Raw genomic sequence first — 16653 nt, 5'->3', positions numbered from 1 at the left:
ACAATGAGAGAACTCGAAAGCATGAGAAATTCGGAGAACCTATTTTAGCGTATTATTTTCAATTGTTTTTGTCGTAAATTATTAATAAGAAATTTTTAAATAAAAATTGTTCATTTCTACTGTACTCTATCTGGAACGATACGCTGTCGTGTACCAATGTTATGGCACTAAATGAATACGCTTATTTATAATTATACTTCGAAGGATATGACAGTAATATAGTATTACAAAAAAAAAAAACGAGGGTTCAATATATCATCAGAATGTGTACTTTAATTTTTACAAACATTGATTTTGGTAATTTAAGGAAATACATTGTAAAATACGTTGTTTCTCACATTTCAAGGATTATTTATCTGTAGTTGGCTGAGGTACGATACGCATGTAAGATTTGCCCGACGGTAATATTATAGTTTTAATAACGTCATACAGCGTTCTCGCTTCGTCGTCGGAAACAGTAGGCTGAATCATAACGTTATCACCTTTCTGAAAGTCACGAAACCAAGGGCTCGTTATTCTTTCCCCATTAACTCATAATGGAATAGTTGAGACCGCGAATACGAACCTTCCAGTCAACGGGAGTTGCGACTTTGCATTTTTCCGTTAGTAGAAGCGATTCGATTACTCGTAAAATCTCACTGTGTCAAAGGGTCGTATTAATAGATGCAACAATGATGGAAATAAAAATTTTAAAATTGGAGATACAAAAGAGGAATTACTCGAAGTTTCTTCCGGTGGTCGCGGGGTACAGAATTGATAATCTCATCTTTTTAGCGGAATCGATAATGAATACCGCCCTGGCAGTCATGGGTATACCATCACTGTCCAGTTCCGCAGGATCTAGCATTCCTAATAATGTCGCCAGTTTCCGACTTTCATCCTCTATGATCGGGTAAGGAAATTCCGTGTCGGCCAGTTCGCCGTAAGCCTTTATGTCCTGAGGGATTAAAAACATGCGTTAGTGTTCATTTCTTATTCAGCCTACATTGTTTCTTAATCGTATAAATTCTCGGATGAACTCTTAAAAGCACGATTCATTGAACAGAGCACACCTCTATCCATCTGTGATGAGAGTCGACAGAATTACACGACAATGCGATAACTTTTACTCCCAGTTTCTCGAAATCGGGCATCAATTTTGCTACCCGGGCCAATTCCGTCGTACAGACCGGCGTAAAATCGTTTGGATGAGAGAACAAGATTCCCCATCTATAAAATATACGCATTTATTTCGCAAGAACCGTATGTTGCGAATATGATACTTTTTTCCGTGTACGCCTATGGAGTACACAATTCGCACATGGTATAATTTACGATTATGTAAACAGCATTTAATATATTCGAATAGTAACTATTAATAAAGAACGAGGGCGATAGATAAACATGAATAATCAATAGAAGCGATCTGTATAAGAATGAACGTTTACTCTTAGAAATATTTGATGGTTTAGAAAATGAAGAAATGATACTGCAGGTTATGTGCACTAATGAATGCCGGCTTACGAGTCACCCAGCCAATCGTGAAAATTAATCGTGCCAATTTGCGTCTCTGCCACAAAGTTCGGAAATATTTCTCCTAATAGAACCATATTAGTATTAAAGATTTATTCCCAAAGTTGTTAAGAGTATCTTGCTGGAACAGTAGCACCAGGCTATTGCGTATCCACGATTGATTGAAAATTTGACTGTCACCGACGGAGAATTGTCGTTAAGGCAATCGTCACCTATTTGCGTTGTTTAGTGTAAACAAAAAATTCTTCGCATTTCATGAACTACTTCAAACGAAATTGTAAAAGTATTTACGGTGTGTAAACATTTATTCTTGCCTGGCCGGAGAATATTAACGTTTTGGCTGGAAGTAATGCGTTTTCGCGGCAAAATTTGCCATATGTTCTTTGACAGCGGTGTTCCCACGCCAATGCGATTAGGAAAGAATGGACTGGACGAATTGAGTTCATTACTAATTATAAGAGATTTTATGAGGCTTAATGTAGCCGAATGTGTAATATATATACGAGCAGAATAATCTGATTGAACATTGTTTTTTTAGTTTATAATAAACAGGGTTACAGGAAATGGAAACGCAATGTGTGGAGTTGAGCCGGGGATTTTTTTTTAATAAATATTCGCATTCTGGAGGTTTATATCTGTTACTAAGAGACAGTAATTCATTATACAACCATGTTTAATAATAATGTTGTTTATTTATTACTTTTAAAAGATTTTTTTAACATTTATATAGGTTATGTATCCTGAAACGTTATAGCCATCTAGCGGTGACATCTGTAAATTAAAAATTAAAACGTCCCATTCAATGTCTGCAAGGTGTAATAAGTTTATTTATTTGCATTTTGTGGATCTAGACCTTTTGCAAACTCCTTATGCAACGATCTTAAGCAATGGTATTTATTAAGTTATTGTTTTTGAACATATTAAAAGGAGTATTTAGTTAATATTTCATCATTCCATTTGTTCGGTTTCCTCCTTTGGTACGTTCTTACTGGCTCCTAGCTGGGGATCAATGGGATGGCTCTTGCCACTGCATCGAGGTTTCTATTGGCTGCGCTACAAGCTCCGCAAATCGAATAAATTTTTAAAATGCTTTCGAAAGCAATTAACAAACAATATTGTTGCTGCGGATGCGAATAAATGAATAAATCAATCGTTATACCTGTTTCATAAATCACATTTTATGCATGCCATACAATACTTCGCGCTACGTTCGCTAGGAATGTTAGTATCAACAGCATTTGTAATACTGTCTACAGAAATTTTATTTGATAGCTACCAGAGTTAGGACTCCTAACTGAGGAGCGATGGGGCCGCAATGATGGAGGGGGAAACACCTACAGGAGCGGTGGTAATGGCGCGCAAACTGACACCAGCGCCAAGCCAGCCGAGTGGCCCCAACGCGAAGCTAACCACAGCCAACCAGCGTCGCCGGGAAATAGATTGTCGACGCTGGTTGGCTGTGGTTAGCTTTGCGTTGGCGCCACTTGGCTGGCTTGGCGCTGGTGTCAGTTTGCGCGCAATTACCACCGCTCCTGTAGGTGTTTCCCCCTCCATCATTGCGGCCCCATCGCTCCTAACTCAGCTACCAGTAGCTACAACTATTGAATATAGGTTAAATAGTGTTGTGCCCATGCAGTAGTTACTATGCTTAATATGTATACTCGCACCTTTCGAAATTGTTTCACTGTCACACAAAAATGCATCACCAATTCCCTTGTTCATCCTGCGCAATATAAACCCGTGAATTCTGAAGTGATAGTTCCCAAACAAGCACTTTGCGTTCAACACCACTCGTCGACGCGATGTTATAGAACACCGAACAGATCTGAGGAAACTTATGCCGAATACAACCAGAAATATCAAGAAAAACTGGATGAGCTTCTTAAAGATCCGGATAATCTGTTGCAATATAATAAGTTGAAATTAGAAATAGAAGTTATACGGCATAGCTCTGAGAAAGTACCAGACAGAATCAGGCCGTATGATTGGTTAATGTTGTTTTCATCGAAGAGTAGATCACAGAGAAGGTTGTATTTCCTACTAAATTTTACTTGCCATTAGATTCCTATAATCTCCGTGTATAACGTTCGATTTATATTACAAAACATTTAGGAGTTATGTCGAATTCCTCTGGAAAAATCAGAAAAGAGAAGAGAATAATATGCAGAAAAAGGAAGAGATGAAACAACAAAGGTCGCACGTATTACGACAGTCAACTGATTTTCGTAAATATGGGTTACATAATAATACAATGTTCCTGCGTATATACGAGACAACAATGATGCACTTCGATAACGGTAGACTGATGAATGCTATGATGTACGAACCATCGGTAGTGTTCGATCTCGGATTCGAGGATTATATGACGGCATCCGAAGCTCAGAATTGTGCGAAACAATTATCACTTTCATTCTCCGTAAACAGAGCACATGCCGATCCCTTTAATCTTTACTTTTGCAACACTTCCAAGCAGAATTTTATGATGCAAAAAATTCATCAAGTCATACCAACCATCTACGATATAGATTTTCCGCTAAATGTTACTTCCAAGTCCTATTTAGACATATTTGACAAAAGCAAATTAGTGTATCTTACTCCGCATACTAATAACATTCTGCAAAAGTTTGATCCATGTAAGGTATACATAATTGGCGCCATGGTGGATAAGGTAAAATGTTAATGTTTCATTCCTACGTATTATACGGTGTATAAATATTGAAGAAGTTAACTAATTCGAAGATAGAAATATGAAATATTTACATGTATTATTTAGACTAATTTAGAGACAATTATAGTCCTAGAGTTTTTTTGTAACTAATTTAGGAATGGTATTCTGACATTTGCTCCTTTTCTTTTCAGTCATCTCCTCAACCAGTCACGTTTATGAAGGCTAAAGCAGAGGGCATTACAATGGCCAAACTTCCCTTGGCTGAGTACTTAGATTGGGGAAGTGGATCCGCAAAGAATCTTCCCCTTAATCAAGTATTAAGTATTTTATTAGATTTGAGGCACACTAATAATTGGCATAAAGCATTTGCGCACGTGCCTAAAAGGAAATTGAAAGTAGCAAGGGAAACTGTATTACAGAAGAAATTGGATCACAGAACTAAACTGATAGCGAAGCTAATGAATAACGATTAGGTTTTATTAATAGGAGTACCAATAAAATTCTTGACTATAAAATATTGAATTCGAATAAGTTTACCACCTCGCCGTTAATGTTAACACATTACTATGAGTTGTCTATGAATGTCGTATTTTTTATCATGTCATTCTGTTTTTTAATGTAAATTTTACGAGTGCGAGTTATCAGAAATTGCACTGATATAAGTCTTTATTATAATTAAGGATGAGTTTCTCGAAGCGTCGAAACTAGGAAACCCAAGAAAGTTTCGAATTTTAAGAATTCGGAACAGCATTTTTTCGTAATGAAAGAATCGTTCGCAGCGTGTCTCGATAATTTGTATATCGTTATATTTTTGTTTGTATTTTGTTTAACTATCGTCAATAGAGATTTATGCAAAAAAAATTCAACTGCAGTTCTTAAAGCAAGATATTCCACTTGCAAAACAGATTTCGAAAGCCCCGAGTTTCGAAGCCTTACAAAGTTTCGGATTCGAGTTCCGAGGATTTAAAAATTAGGTTCGAATCTACCCTGAATTATAACACATTGTAACGAAACAATGTTTATGCATATTTATCTGTATTTTTATATTTAGTAAGCGCATCAGCATACTCTTCTGTCGTGCGCTCAGGTATCCGTTATTTAAATAGCGCGCGCCGGAAGTCGAGCCAGAAATAATTCAATTGCTCTATCTTGAAAACGAAGCCGCAGATTGCAAAAATGGTAAAGGACTTTTCGATTTCTTTTGTCACTAAGAATTTACCTATTCCAGCTTTCCAGACGAATGTGCATTTCGCATATATGTAGTACTAATTCTTTGATAAAATTCCAGTATCACAGCACTGTAAATCACGAGGGATCGATTAGTAGGTATTCTTTGTTCCACTTTCTTTTCTCTTTTTGTCATTCATTGAGACAATTCAGCCTTCAATTCGATTTCGTGAAAAGCTTAGCATCCTGAACGGGGAATGCACGAGATGTGACAATTCATATTGTAGTTTGAGCACAGGACATGCCGATATACAAATGATTAGTGCGCTTAAAAGATCGTGATCAGAGGAATGTCATTGCTGGCAACAAAGTAGTGGTAAAGGATACTGTTTTATATAAAAGTTTCTGTATTTATCCTACTTCGTACGATCGCCTGTATAATGGGTTTGACTTGTAAACGATTTTTTATGCAGATCATACAGATTATCGTAAAAAGTACAAACTTCATAGGTACTTAACCTATATTAATTGAACTTCGAAGTCGAAACCTTCCAATTAATTGTAAATGACATGATATCTCATGGCGAGACAAAAGTTGAAATAGTACCGATAAATGGTGAAAGAATCGAAGAGAAACAGGAAACTGTTGTATTCGTCGAACAGTTCGTGAAAGATGTGTGCGACTTCAGTTCTCAATATGGAAGTAACATCAGTATTTCTTATACAGCGTACAATATCGCTGGGAATCCCAGTAAGTTCCCTGATTACGGAGATTTTCCACAAGCTTTCGTTATGGTACGTTAATTTCTTTCATTTATCAATGATTTTCAATGATATTAAGTAAAGTGGCAACTGTAAACAATGCGAGAGTAGAGCGAGAACTTTATAGCATTACTTTCTACGATAATCCTATCATCATATGAAACTATATGTGATTTGAGAGAAATGTAACTGACGTGTAGTAAAAAATGTTAATCTATATGCATGTCGATTAGTTTAACGGGGTAGGTTACCCTTAACAGCCCAAAATCAGGCCCTTCTTCAAACGCACATTCTGAAGTATTAAATGTATATAGAGATAATTTTGGTTTTACTTTTTAAGCGTCATTTCGTTGACTTTAATGCGCAAAAAGAAAATTTTAAATATATTTATAGGAAAAAAAGTTATAAATATAAATGTGAGAGCGTGTACACGATGCATAGTTTGATGGTGAACACGATTCCGGACAGGTGAATTACCTAAAGCACAAAGTAAAGGCATTTTTATAATCTGTAAAACAGTATCCGTCTAGTGCAGGAAGCAAAATTTTGTTAAACAAATTAATACAATTTTTATGTTGATGTTTCTGATTTTTTCCTTTTTCTGTAGGAACAATATTTTTTATCTTTTTTATAAGAATTTATATTGAAAATGTGCTCCCAATACATGGAGGGGAATAGTTTCCTGCAGCTCCCTGTAAATTTTCATTCAAATCGTTCGAGCGGTTTTGGAGATTTTATGTTCACCGTTTTGGAAAACATAATTTCTGGGAAATCGCGTTTAAACTTGGACATCGTTCTCCGATCTCATGTGCAGGCTTGTACATGTTTTACTGTAATTCCTTCATTTTTTAGAATTTCGGGGCCCGGTTGTGCTTAAAATACGTAGAAAAGATGTAGCTAGCGGAATATGCAAACATCCTAAAAAACCAATTTTCGAAAATTTTGAGGGTAACCTACTCCCTTAATATAAGATCGTAGAAAAACAATTATAGCAAGTAAAGAATTATTATGAAATACATATTGTGTTGTATGAATTTAACACTTTGATGCGTCCGTCGTTTTTTCATAACAATTTTTCATGTATATTCAAAGGATTATAATTCTAGAGAACATATGGGCAATGGTGGAACAAAGCCCCTTCAAGACTGATAGATTATATGCCACAGAACAATGGGGATATTGTAAGCCAGGATTATATAGGTAAGGACCATATAAGTACAACGATATGTTATACAGGGTGTTACTCAATGCTGCACCCGTATTAAGCTGAAATTCAAAGCCAGTTTTTAAGGGGTCATTCTGGTAATCACGCCGCAAAATTCGGCAACATTCAGGTTTTTTTTTCTCAACGAATACAATGAATAACAATGTCAAACTTTTTTTACATTTATTAAGCTACTATACTATAATGTATACGGAACAATTTTTTAAATACACTTTTAATTGTGTTTTTTCAATGTTATCTGGAGTTCAAAATCGCGCCTTTGAAAAGACGGCGGGAGTGATTTCAGCTCACAGACTCATCTGAAAGAAAGAAACCAAGCTGATTTTGAATCATTATGAGTACCGCTATCGCAGGTGCCAGAATTAGCCACGTAAGGCAAAATTTAACAAAATTGCGCGCATTCAAACTTCAAGTAAAAATTGAAAAATTCGAAACTTGAACGCGCCTCATCATTTGCACTGTGTAAATTTGGGGTCGAATTAAAAAATATGAGAGTCGTAGATTAAATAAGGGAAAAAAATATTTTTTACTTTTTAGTGCATTTTTATTATTTTGAAGTCGGTTGAATTTTTTTTTTAAATTTTCTTGGAAACGAAGCCTCTACCGCCATTTCGTCACTCGTGATTGTAGTCTTTATACTGACTATCAGTAGAGGAACACCCTGTATGTTTAGAATGTTTTCACATAAATAAATAAATTGATATATTATTTACATTATCAAGATCTCGAATATTATCAAGAAGTATATCCAATTAGAGTGTCGATATACGAAATCTATAATCCTGGAAGCGTTGTTGGAATCTGGGCACGAAATTCAGAGGGGAAATGGTTTCAATTGTGGAGCGGGTTTCCCCAAATCGTACCACACAAGCCGCGGATATTTTCTCCGCATTTGCAGCTATGTAATTTTAAAACGAAAATGATAAGACTGGAATTTAACCACAATCTATTAGACTATTATACAGAGTTAGACGCTGTGTTACTTATCGGAACCTCAGAGCTAATCGTACCTAACGATAATTTGCACAATCAAAATTTAAACGATCTTTCACAAGAACTGGGCCACCTGCAACGTAGTAGCGATGATGTTTATAATCTAACACCGGATTATTTAAAGGCAAACCAAGACTTAACTGTTCTGAAGAGGACACTTTCTACGCATTGCAAACTTTATAAAAGGTTTAGTTGGCACTTAATGTTGCACGTTAATACTGAAATTATCTATTCGATATAATGATACATTTTTTAATTATTGCAGCAAGATAATAGATAACATTTCCAAAGGCAAATTAGTATCTAAAATAGGTCAACACTACCAGTCTGTTCCTCCTATAGAAGAAGCATTCAATAGTTTACAACAGTTTCTGCAAGAAGACTTTCCAAAGCTCATCAGAGATATTCATTATTCAACACCGAATGTGTTGAACGAACAAAACAACTCCCCCGAGGAGAGGTTTTTAGTATCTTTAAGTGACTCTGAAGTGCATCCGTGCGACAGTTTCTCAGCACTCCCAGTACTGTATCATATTTTACCTTTCCTGGTACACTAAAATTACTACGTAGAAATTAATAATCATATCTTATTTTCAATGTATGTTCGCAGGATGAAACGGTGCTAAAAATTTTGAAAAATTTAGATTTAAGGTCACTGTGCCGCTTATGCAGAGTAAATAGACATTTCAATAACATTGCGAGAGATGCTTTGTTATACACGACGCTTAATCTAAAACCTTATTGGCACTGTTTCGATACATCCGCATTAAATTGTTTAGCACCTAGGTGCCAATATTTACAACAATTAGATCTGTCATGGTGCGGGAATTATAACATGATTAAATACCAAGATTTTATACAATTCCTTCGGACATCTGGGACTCTATTGACGCATTTAAGATTAAATTGCTGTCAGTTTGTTAATAATGCAGTTATCCTTGAAATCTCGAAAATTTGTGCGAATTTAAAAGGTAAATGAAAAACACCATTGTAACGTATCTCTGTGACGGTATACAAATCACTTATTCTAAATTAAACATATTATCTAGAGTTATGTTTACGCAACTGTATGGGCATAACGAACGAAGGCTTCTCAAAGCTCGAGAACTTGGAGTTGCTTGAGCGCCTTGAACTTTACAGAACAACTATTGAAACATCTACTTTATGTTGCGTCTTAAAGAAAAATGTTCGAATGCGACACCTGAACTTGGCAGGAATGCATGATCGTTTGAATATAGACGATGTTGCAATTGAGTTAGGAAATTCTTGTCCATATTTGGAGAGCGTAGATTTTTGGAAAGCGCAAACTTTAACGCTACACGGAGTGAAAGCTCTATCCCACTGTACCAACCTTCGAGAGGTGGATTTCGGATGGTGGTACGTTCTCTAAAAAAGATTTCTTGTCACTTTTATACGTATAACAATTTTAATTTAATGTGTATTAATAATTATGTGTTCGTAATCCAAGCAGTGGTGGAATGGGTGTCCCTGGTGACTCCTTGCGAGCATTACTATCCTCCTGTCGGTATCTGGAGAAAGTATTCCTAGCAGCGTTTAGAGGATTAACGGATCGGGATTTGGAACCACTTTTATTATGTTCACGATTGCAGCAGCTGGATTTATTGGGAGCTCGATCTCTTACTCCTGATATATGTTACGGATTTCTATTGTTCTGTCCGAAATTGGAAATGATTGATCTCAGCTTCTGCGAAGGTATTAGTGACTTTATAGTACAAGAGTGGCGTCAGCAGTATCCACATGTTTCTATTAAAAGAAGTTTTCAAGTGATCAGCACCGACGTGTCATAGGGAACATTCCATAATATTTAGTACATTAAGATTGACTACTATTGAAGTAATTAGCCCCTTGACTTACAACATCGAGTGAGACTCGTGGTATCTCGATCGGGCCAAAGATGGAAAGCACGAGTGAGACCCGTGGTACGCTGATCGGGCGAAACGTAAACACCATGGGTCAGGCTCGTGGTTAGATGATACTACGACTCAATTTTTCGCCGATGCTTTTCATCTCAGTTATTCCTGGCCGCAAACACATGTATTTAGTTTGTTGCAACTGCGTAACGGGGCTAAGACGTGTGCGATTGACAACTTCGGACGCTGAGCCGAACCGTAAAATGGCTCGATGCGTGGCTCACCGCTGGTGTTGATTTGGTGCCGGCGGTCGAAATTTAAACGGTAAGCCAAGGGGTTAAAGTACTGTGACCGCAAAGTTGTTTTATTACGATTCGAGTGATCGAGGTCTTGTTTATTGGAATACCGCGGGACTGTACTGTAATCATATACATTTATACAGGAAACATAGGTATTGAAATACATATGTATTTATACTTGTCTTTTATTTATAAAGGTATATAATATATTCTAATTTTATAACACGATACTTGTACGTTGCTTACGCAATAAATGTTAATTGTACAGTGTATTGTAAGGGATTTTTTATATATGTACAAACAACATTGTCATTAAAAGAATATTCAAATTGAATAAATGATGGTCTATTTAACATAAAGTCAATAATTTTATAAAATAAATTGAGTGTATGAGTGTATCTATGACCTAGTGTGTAGTATACTTTATATTTAATCTAGATCTTGAATCAGTTTTGTTTAAACCCATTTTTTTAAATATTTGTTGATGATATTAATTTTATTAGTTCACATGTATCTCGCCTACAGAGTGCACCACAAGTTGACCGTCTCAAGATGGCTGAAACAGGCGATTCCCCTTCCGTCTTTTGCTTCAACCCCCCCGCAAAAATGACTGTCATTGAGTTATAAAAATATTTGAGTAGAGTTAAGTTAGGTGGCGCAGTCTTCTTCGCGATATTGTGTAACCGTCAGTTAACCATGAACCAAAGGAGCGCGAAGCTTGTATCGAATGCTGTATTCAAGTTAGGTTAGGTTAGGTTTTTATTCTCTCTTGTACAGTTAGTTTCTACAAAAGATGGCGTTTCGGGACCCAGTGCTATATTGCCCAACGAACTTTAAGTCAGTCTGTATTCGAGTTATTTTGCATTGATGTGAACGTAGCTTCTCATTCGGAGGGAAATTTGAATCGAAGGAAGGGGCGAACTGCACGAAGTTGTTGGTTTTCTTATTCTTTTATACTGAAATTATGCAATTAAACATATTCATGGTCAGGTAATCAAACACTCGCTGTCATTGTAATTTTTATTAAGCGTCACCGAAATTATGTAACACAGCGGGTCCGAAGACGATGGTGGGGTGGCCCTGGGTTCTTTAATTTCATCCCTCGGAGAAGTGTCCATGGATGGATTAGCGAGTTGAATGGTGAACTAATTAGAGAACAGTGCTCTTCTGGATACAAGCGACACTCGGTGGGAGATCTGTGGAACTGGAAAGGCTAACAGCAGCGCAGAATGGGGAACGCAAGATCGCAGCCTTGCCGACGAGGGAAACAACTCTACCTCTTCTACCTTATCCACAGAACGTGGAGCATCGTGGCGGAGCATCGGAAGGATCATGATCGTTCGTACGATACCGATCGCGAGACTGACTTATCTTCGGGGTGCAGCGGGTGCAATGGCTGCGACTATCGGCAAGACAGCCTTATTTTCGACAGGTAAAGTGTTTTTATACTTTGTGATATGTAGAGTCGAACGCTGTGGTGGAACCAAGTTCAATGACCCCATGCATTTTTCTGCCACCGGTTTATGGGGTCACAGACGAGGTATAGGATAGACCTATCAACCAATGCATTTTTCTGTCACCGGTTTGGGGTCCTAGGGCTCCCTTACCATTTTAGTGTCGCATGCAACGGTACCGACGAAGTCTCGAAACAGACTGTAACGCTACGCGTGGTAGGAATTAGAATTCAATACGCGTGAAACAAGGTTATTCGCAACCCGCGATTTATAAATGATTCTGTTAGAGTAACAATTTAGAGATCGTTTTATAAACATATTCCATGCGCCAACAGAGAATGAAGGATCACAACAAAACAAGAACACATACGCCATTTAACCTTGCTATGCTATTCGGGTTTATTTAACGCAAACCAAATTTTATACTCGTGTTCTGGGGTCCGGTAGGAACAATCGAACAACATTTCAAGTTACATATTTTATTTTTACATTTTACAATAGTATTGCAAGTTACAGAAATTCTTATATCCGACTAGAATATTTGACAATCGCAGCTATCGGCTCGGTTCTCACCGATTACCAGCTCTCACCGCGAGGAGGTTGCTGCGTTTTGAGACCCGTAGAGAGATAGATGGAATCAAAGTTCCATCGATCTCCCTGTACATTAAGCCAACTAAACCAAAGAGATGGATGGAAACAAAGTTTCATCGATCCCTTCGGTTTAGATATAGAATCTAGGGAACTGCCAAGCAATCGCTCGATTAAAAGAAATTCAGGAAAGAAGGAAAGGCGAAGGGTAAGCATGAAACAAGTATTGGATGGCGCAGTTCCTACCACCCTGCTGTCCAAGTCGAAAGGGAAAAGCGCTCGGCGCCTCCCAGACGATTCCTGTTGCTCCGATGCGACTCGTCAGGAGCAAACACTTGACCTGACTCAAGCCGTCTAACACGGAGATTGGGTAATCGGACCGGGTGACTTACGCAGGCAGTGTACCAAAAGGTACACCCCCTACGCCCGCAACTTTTCCCTTTCGACAAGAACACCAGGGGATGAAACTGATCCACCCATACCGATTCCATGCTCAGTCGCTTGCTCCCGAAAACGGAACTTAGAAATCGAGTCAGCTTGCGCCGCTGATTCGTTTTATCGCGAAGAATCGCGGCCGGTTCGATCCGGCGACGAATTACGAGAGAGAAGCTGGGTCAGGAAAGCGTTGCATATATACGGAGCACACTATCGGGTGCGTGCACCGCCACATCGCGTTAACCATTCCTTATATCGTAATCTAAGGAGGTGGCTGGCCGCGCATGGTCACGGGGGGTGAGCTTGCATGCTTTCAAACGGAGTAGGTTAGAGGGTTCGTGAATTTCTCATGAAGGAAAATGCACGGGGTCGTCGTTGTCGGTCACGTCTAGTCAGGGACTTTCTCTCGGCGACAAAACAGCGGCGAGTGCCGCCGCGGAGCTTTGGAGGTCGGAGGACGACCACAAGAGGGACATTTTTCATCGATACTATCATTAACGCGGGCTCGGGCTCTGCGCAAACGTCTCTCCAAGTCGGTCAGACCTTCCAAAGTTATCACTCCTCCTGAGAAAGTTTCAAAAGTTTCTCTTTTAATTCTATACTCCGTTTCTTATAAAGCAAACATTCGGGGACACTCGGGTGCACTTTCGATCCTCTTCAGAGAGATAAAAAGCAGATACTAATTTTCTATTTCGGTCAAAGTGTCAAGGGTTGCTTCAACTACTTTTCGTATTAGACAACTCGCATATGATTTACTACTAATTTGCTGTATGAAAAATTAGTGAATTGTTGTTAAAGTTGTCTCAAGCCTTTGTGTTTAAAGCTTTCCCAATTTCTTCCGCTCAACAGTTTTCGCTCTCCAAAATTCATCGCATCCCAAAATTTGTCGCTCTCCAAAATTCATCGCTTCCCAAAATTTGTCGCTCCCCAAAATTTGTCGCTCCCCAAAATTTGTCGCTTCCTAAAATTTGTCCCTCCCCAAAATTTGTCCCTCCCCAAAATTTGCTGCACCCCACAATTTTTCGCTTCCCAAAATTCATCACACCCCAAAATTTATCGCTCTCCAAAATTCATCGCTTCCCAAAATTTGTCCCTCCCCAAAATTTGCTGCACCCCAAAACTCATCACACCCCAAAATTTGTCGCTCTCCAAAATTCATCGCTTCCCAAAATTTGTCCCTCCCCAAAATTTGCTGCACCCCAAAATTTTTCGCTCCCCAAAACTCATCAGACCCCAAGATTTTTCGCTCCCCAAAACTCATCACACCCCAAAATTTTTCGCTCCCCAAAACTCATCACACCCCAGAATTTTTCGCTCCCCAAAACTCATCACATCCCAAAATTTGTCGCTCCCCAAAACTCATCACACCCCAAAATTTGTCGCTCTCCAAAATTCATCGCTTCCCAAAATTTGTCGCTCCCCAAAATTTGCGGCTCCCCAAAATTGTTCACTCCCCGAAATTCGCTGCACCCCAAAATTTGTCGCTCCCTAAAATTTTCCACCCCTCAAAATTTGCCGCTCCCCGCTGCAACCTACTTAGCCCACATACAAACCCGCCCCGAGCCCCTAGTAATTTTCTCAAACCGAATTTGTTAAAATCGTCTGCGTTTGATTCGAATTAGAAGCGAACGAACGTAACGAGGAGGACAACTATTTATTTGGGGACGTATTCGACACGGCTGCGTCTCGCACGGCCGCACCCCGGAGGAACCTACCAAAAATGAGTAAAAACTTTCTGGACGAGCGAAGCTGGTCGCGCGAGCTGCCTACGTGTTTTCGTTGGGCCTGCGTCAGGCGGGAAGTGGGGTGCAGGGAAAAAAAAAGAAAACGAGTCCTCTGGTAGGATTTTTATCCGTCTGGTACCGTCGTGTCCCGTCCTTCGCTTTGGACACATTGCGACTACGCTGCAACGAAATTCCATTATGCGACCAGCGACCGTGCATTTGCGTCGAACATATCCGTCACTCTATCCGCTAAATATGTATACACAGGATGTTGGATCACAGATGGCTGGGCGAGGTGTATATTCTACTTTATCTGCTAAACACATAGCCACACACGGGGTGTTGGATCGGAACTGGTTAGCCAAACCCTGGATGCTTATTCTGCTCGTCCACAGAAATGCCACTTTGACGAATTGGTCCTCGGTGTTTGATTGAAATGGTAAACTTGGGCCCACATAGCGAGGCCCAGTAGAGCACCCAGAGATGGCTAAGAGGCTCTGGTACCCCCAAAAAGGGAGCTTTGTAAAAAGAAAAGAAAATTCAATTTTATTCTTTGAATACATTTTTATAATCACCTGAAGAATTTTATTGAATTCGAAATATTGTTATCCCTTCAAGTTGGACCCTCCCCCAAGATTAAATTCTGAGTGTGTCACTGCTGAGGCCCAGAAATGTGGTTTTGAGTAGGCTTCCAGAATTTGGTGTTTTGAAGGGTGTTTTTGAACAATTTCTATCAGTTTCTTTTAACCAATTTTGAAGGTATTCGATTTGTAATTGCAAGAGTGGTATTCAAAGTTCGTATTCCCGAATTTGCCGCCAAATAAGAATACCAATCTCGCGTCTCAGAGGAGGGACTTCGGAGGCTGGAATGGCGTATCCGCGATAACCTTGGATTTAAAGAAAGGAGCACATATAACAGGAATGAGATTGTATATTATACAGGGTGTTTCGCCTAGCTTCATCCCCTGAAACATTTCTGCTATATATTCCACAAAAATGTTTCCTAAAAAAGTTGCATAGCTTCGTGGGGTTCAGGGCTGGATTAATATTTTTGGCGTCCGGAGCTGTTATACCTTCCAGAGCCCCATTTTTTGAAAAGCGGGGCGCGAGGATGTACAAAATTTTTGTAGTAAAACATGCGATAAAATATGTAAATCGAATTTTACAACAGTGAACGATTTACAACAGTAAAGCCTCGTTCACATTAGTCAAGGTAGGCGACTTCAAATCGCTCGAATTCGAGTAACTTTAAACTGCTTTACCAATGTGAGCCTGACTGGAAATATCCTTTCAAGTCCTTTCAAGTGTTGTGTGCCAGGAAATTAGACTCTCGTTCGAAACTTAAACGCTAACAAGGAGAGTATTTTAGGTGTCCGCCTCCGATCATTTTGATTTTTGGATATGTTATAGAGGACCGAAAAATAAGAAATACGTGTTTTTTTATTTCCCCCCGTTTTCATATTTGGGGGGTGAAAACTGCGTTCAAAGTTAGGGTTGAAAAATCATTTTTGTGGATTTTTGAAAATCTGGCGAGTCAGTCATATTTCGCATTCGAAGACACAAAATTCGTCCATTGACACTATTCCCCTATCTCTAACAGTTCTCGAGATATTCCATTACGAGATTCTCTCCTCGATAAGTGAAGTTAAGGACTTAGGTATTCATTTCTCCTCAACTTTGGACTTCTCCAACCATATTTCTTATACTGTTAACTCGGCTTCAAGAACACTTGGTTTCATACTACGTTTTTCCAATGATTTTCATTCAATTCACACACTAAGATTGCTATATATTACCCTTGCTCGTCCCTTGTTAGAATATGCTTCGATTATATGGTCTCCGAAACGCTTTAATCACGAAATCATGCTTGAGAGAGTGCAACATAAATTTCTCAGATTTTGTTCATATAAGCTAAAGAACCCTATGTCAATATTCGATCATGATTACTCTACAAT

General features: G+C 38.7%; 3 protein-coding genes across 10 annotated transcripts; 2 read left to right on the top strand and 1 right to left on the bottom strand.

Annotated features, from left to right (window-relative positions):
- Positions 1-251: 251 nt before the first annotated feature.
- On the bottom strand, positions 252-15356 carry Prx6a (Peroxiredoxin 6a). 2 transcript variants are annotated; one of them, XM_076831021.1, is made up of 6 exons: positions 15347-15356; positions 1504-1692; positions 1053-1209; positions 720-937; positions 566-638; positions 252-486 (listed from the first exon to the last, which is right to left on the bottom strand). In XM_076831021.1, exons 2-6 carry the CDS (start codon positions 1587-1589, stop codon positions 349-351), a joined length of 672 nt encoding a protein of 223 aa, XP_076687136.1. In that variant the 5' UTR covers positions 1590-1692; positions 15347-15356; the 3' UTR covers positions 252-348. The 2 variants fall into 2 exon arrangements, with proteins under 2 accessions (XP_076687136.1, XP_076687135.1); XM_076831020.1 differs by lacking the exon at positions 15347-15356 and having other exon boundaries at positions 1504-1886.
- Rswl (tRNA methyltransferase roswell) lies at positions 3077-4695 on the top strand. The gene is made up of 3 exons (XM_076830994.1): positions 3077-3539; positions 3625-4180; positions 4372-4695. The coding sequence occupies exons 1-3, from the start codon at positions 3157-3159 to the stop codon at positions 4651-4653; spliced, it is 1221 nt and encodes a 406-aa protein (XP_076687109.1). The 5' UTR covers positions 3077-3156; the 3' UTR covers positions 4654-4695.
- On the top strand, positions 5312-10769 carry Fbxl4 (F box and leucine-rich-repeat gene 4). Of its 7 annotated transcripts, none has more exons than XM_076830961.1 (10): positions 5313-5502; positions 5561-5723; positions 5821-6142; positions 7216-7309; positions 8057-8513; positions 8593-8848; positions 8938-9298; positions 9377-9704; positions 9799-10197; positions 10545-10769. In XM_076830961.1, the coding sequence occupies exons 3-9, from the start codon at positions 5918-5920 to the stop codon at positions 10133-10135; spliced, it is 2058 nt and encodes a 685-aa protein (XP_076687076.1). In that variant the 5' UTR covers positions 5313-5502; positions 5561-5723; positions 5821-5917; the 3' UTR covers positions 10136-10197; positions 10545-10769. The 7 variants fall into 7 exon arrangements, with proteins under 7 accessions (XP_076687081.1, XP_076687076.1, XP_076687080.1 ...); XM_076830965.1 differs by having other exon boundaries at positions 5313-5506; positions 5646-5723; XM_076830964.1 differs by having other exon boundaries at positions 5313-5506; positions 5590-5723.
- Positions 15357-16653: the final 1297 nt, after the last annotated feature.

Source organism: Andrena cerasifolii, chromosome 2 (genome assembly GCF_050908995.1).
Source record: "Andrena cerasifolii isolate SP2316 chromosome 2, iyAndCera1_principal, whole genome shotgun sequence".
Lineage (NCBI taxonomy): Eukaryota > Metazoa > Arthropoda > Insecta > Hymenoptera > Andrenidae > Andrena > Andrena cerasifolii.
Note: the sequence above shows the minus strand (reverse complement) of the source record. Positions and strands in the feature narration are given on the sequence as shown.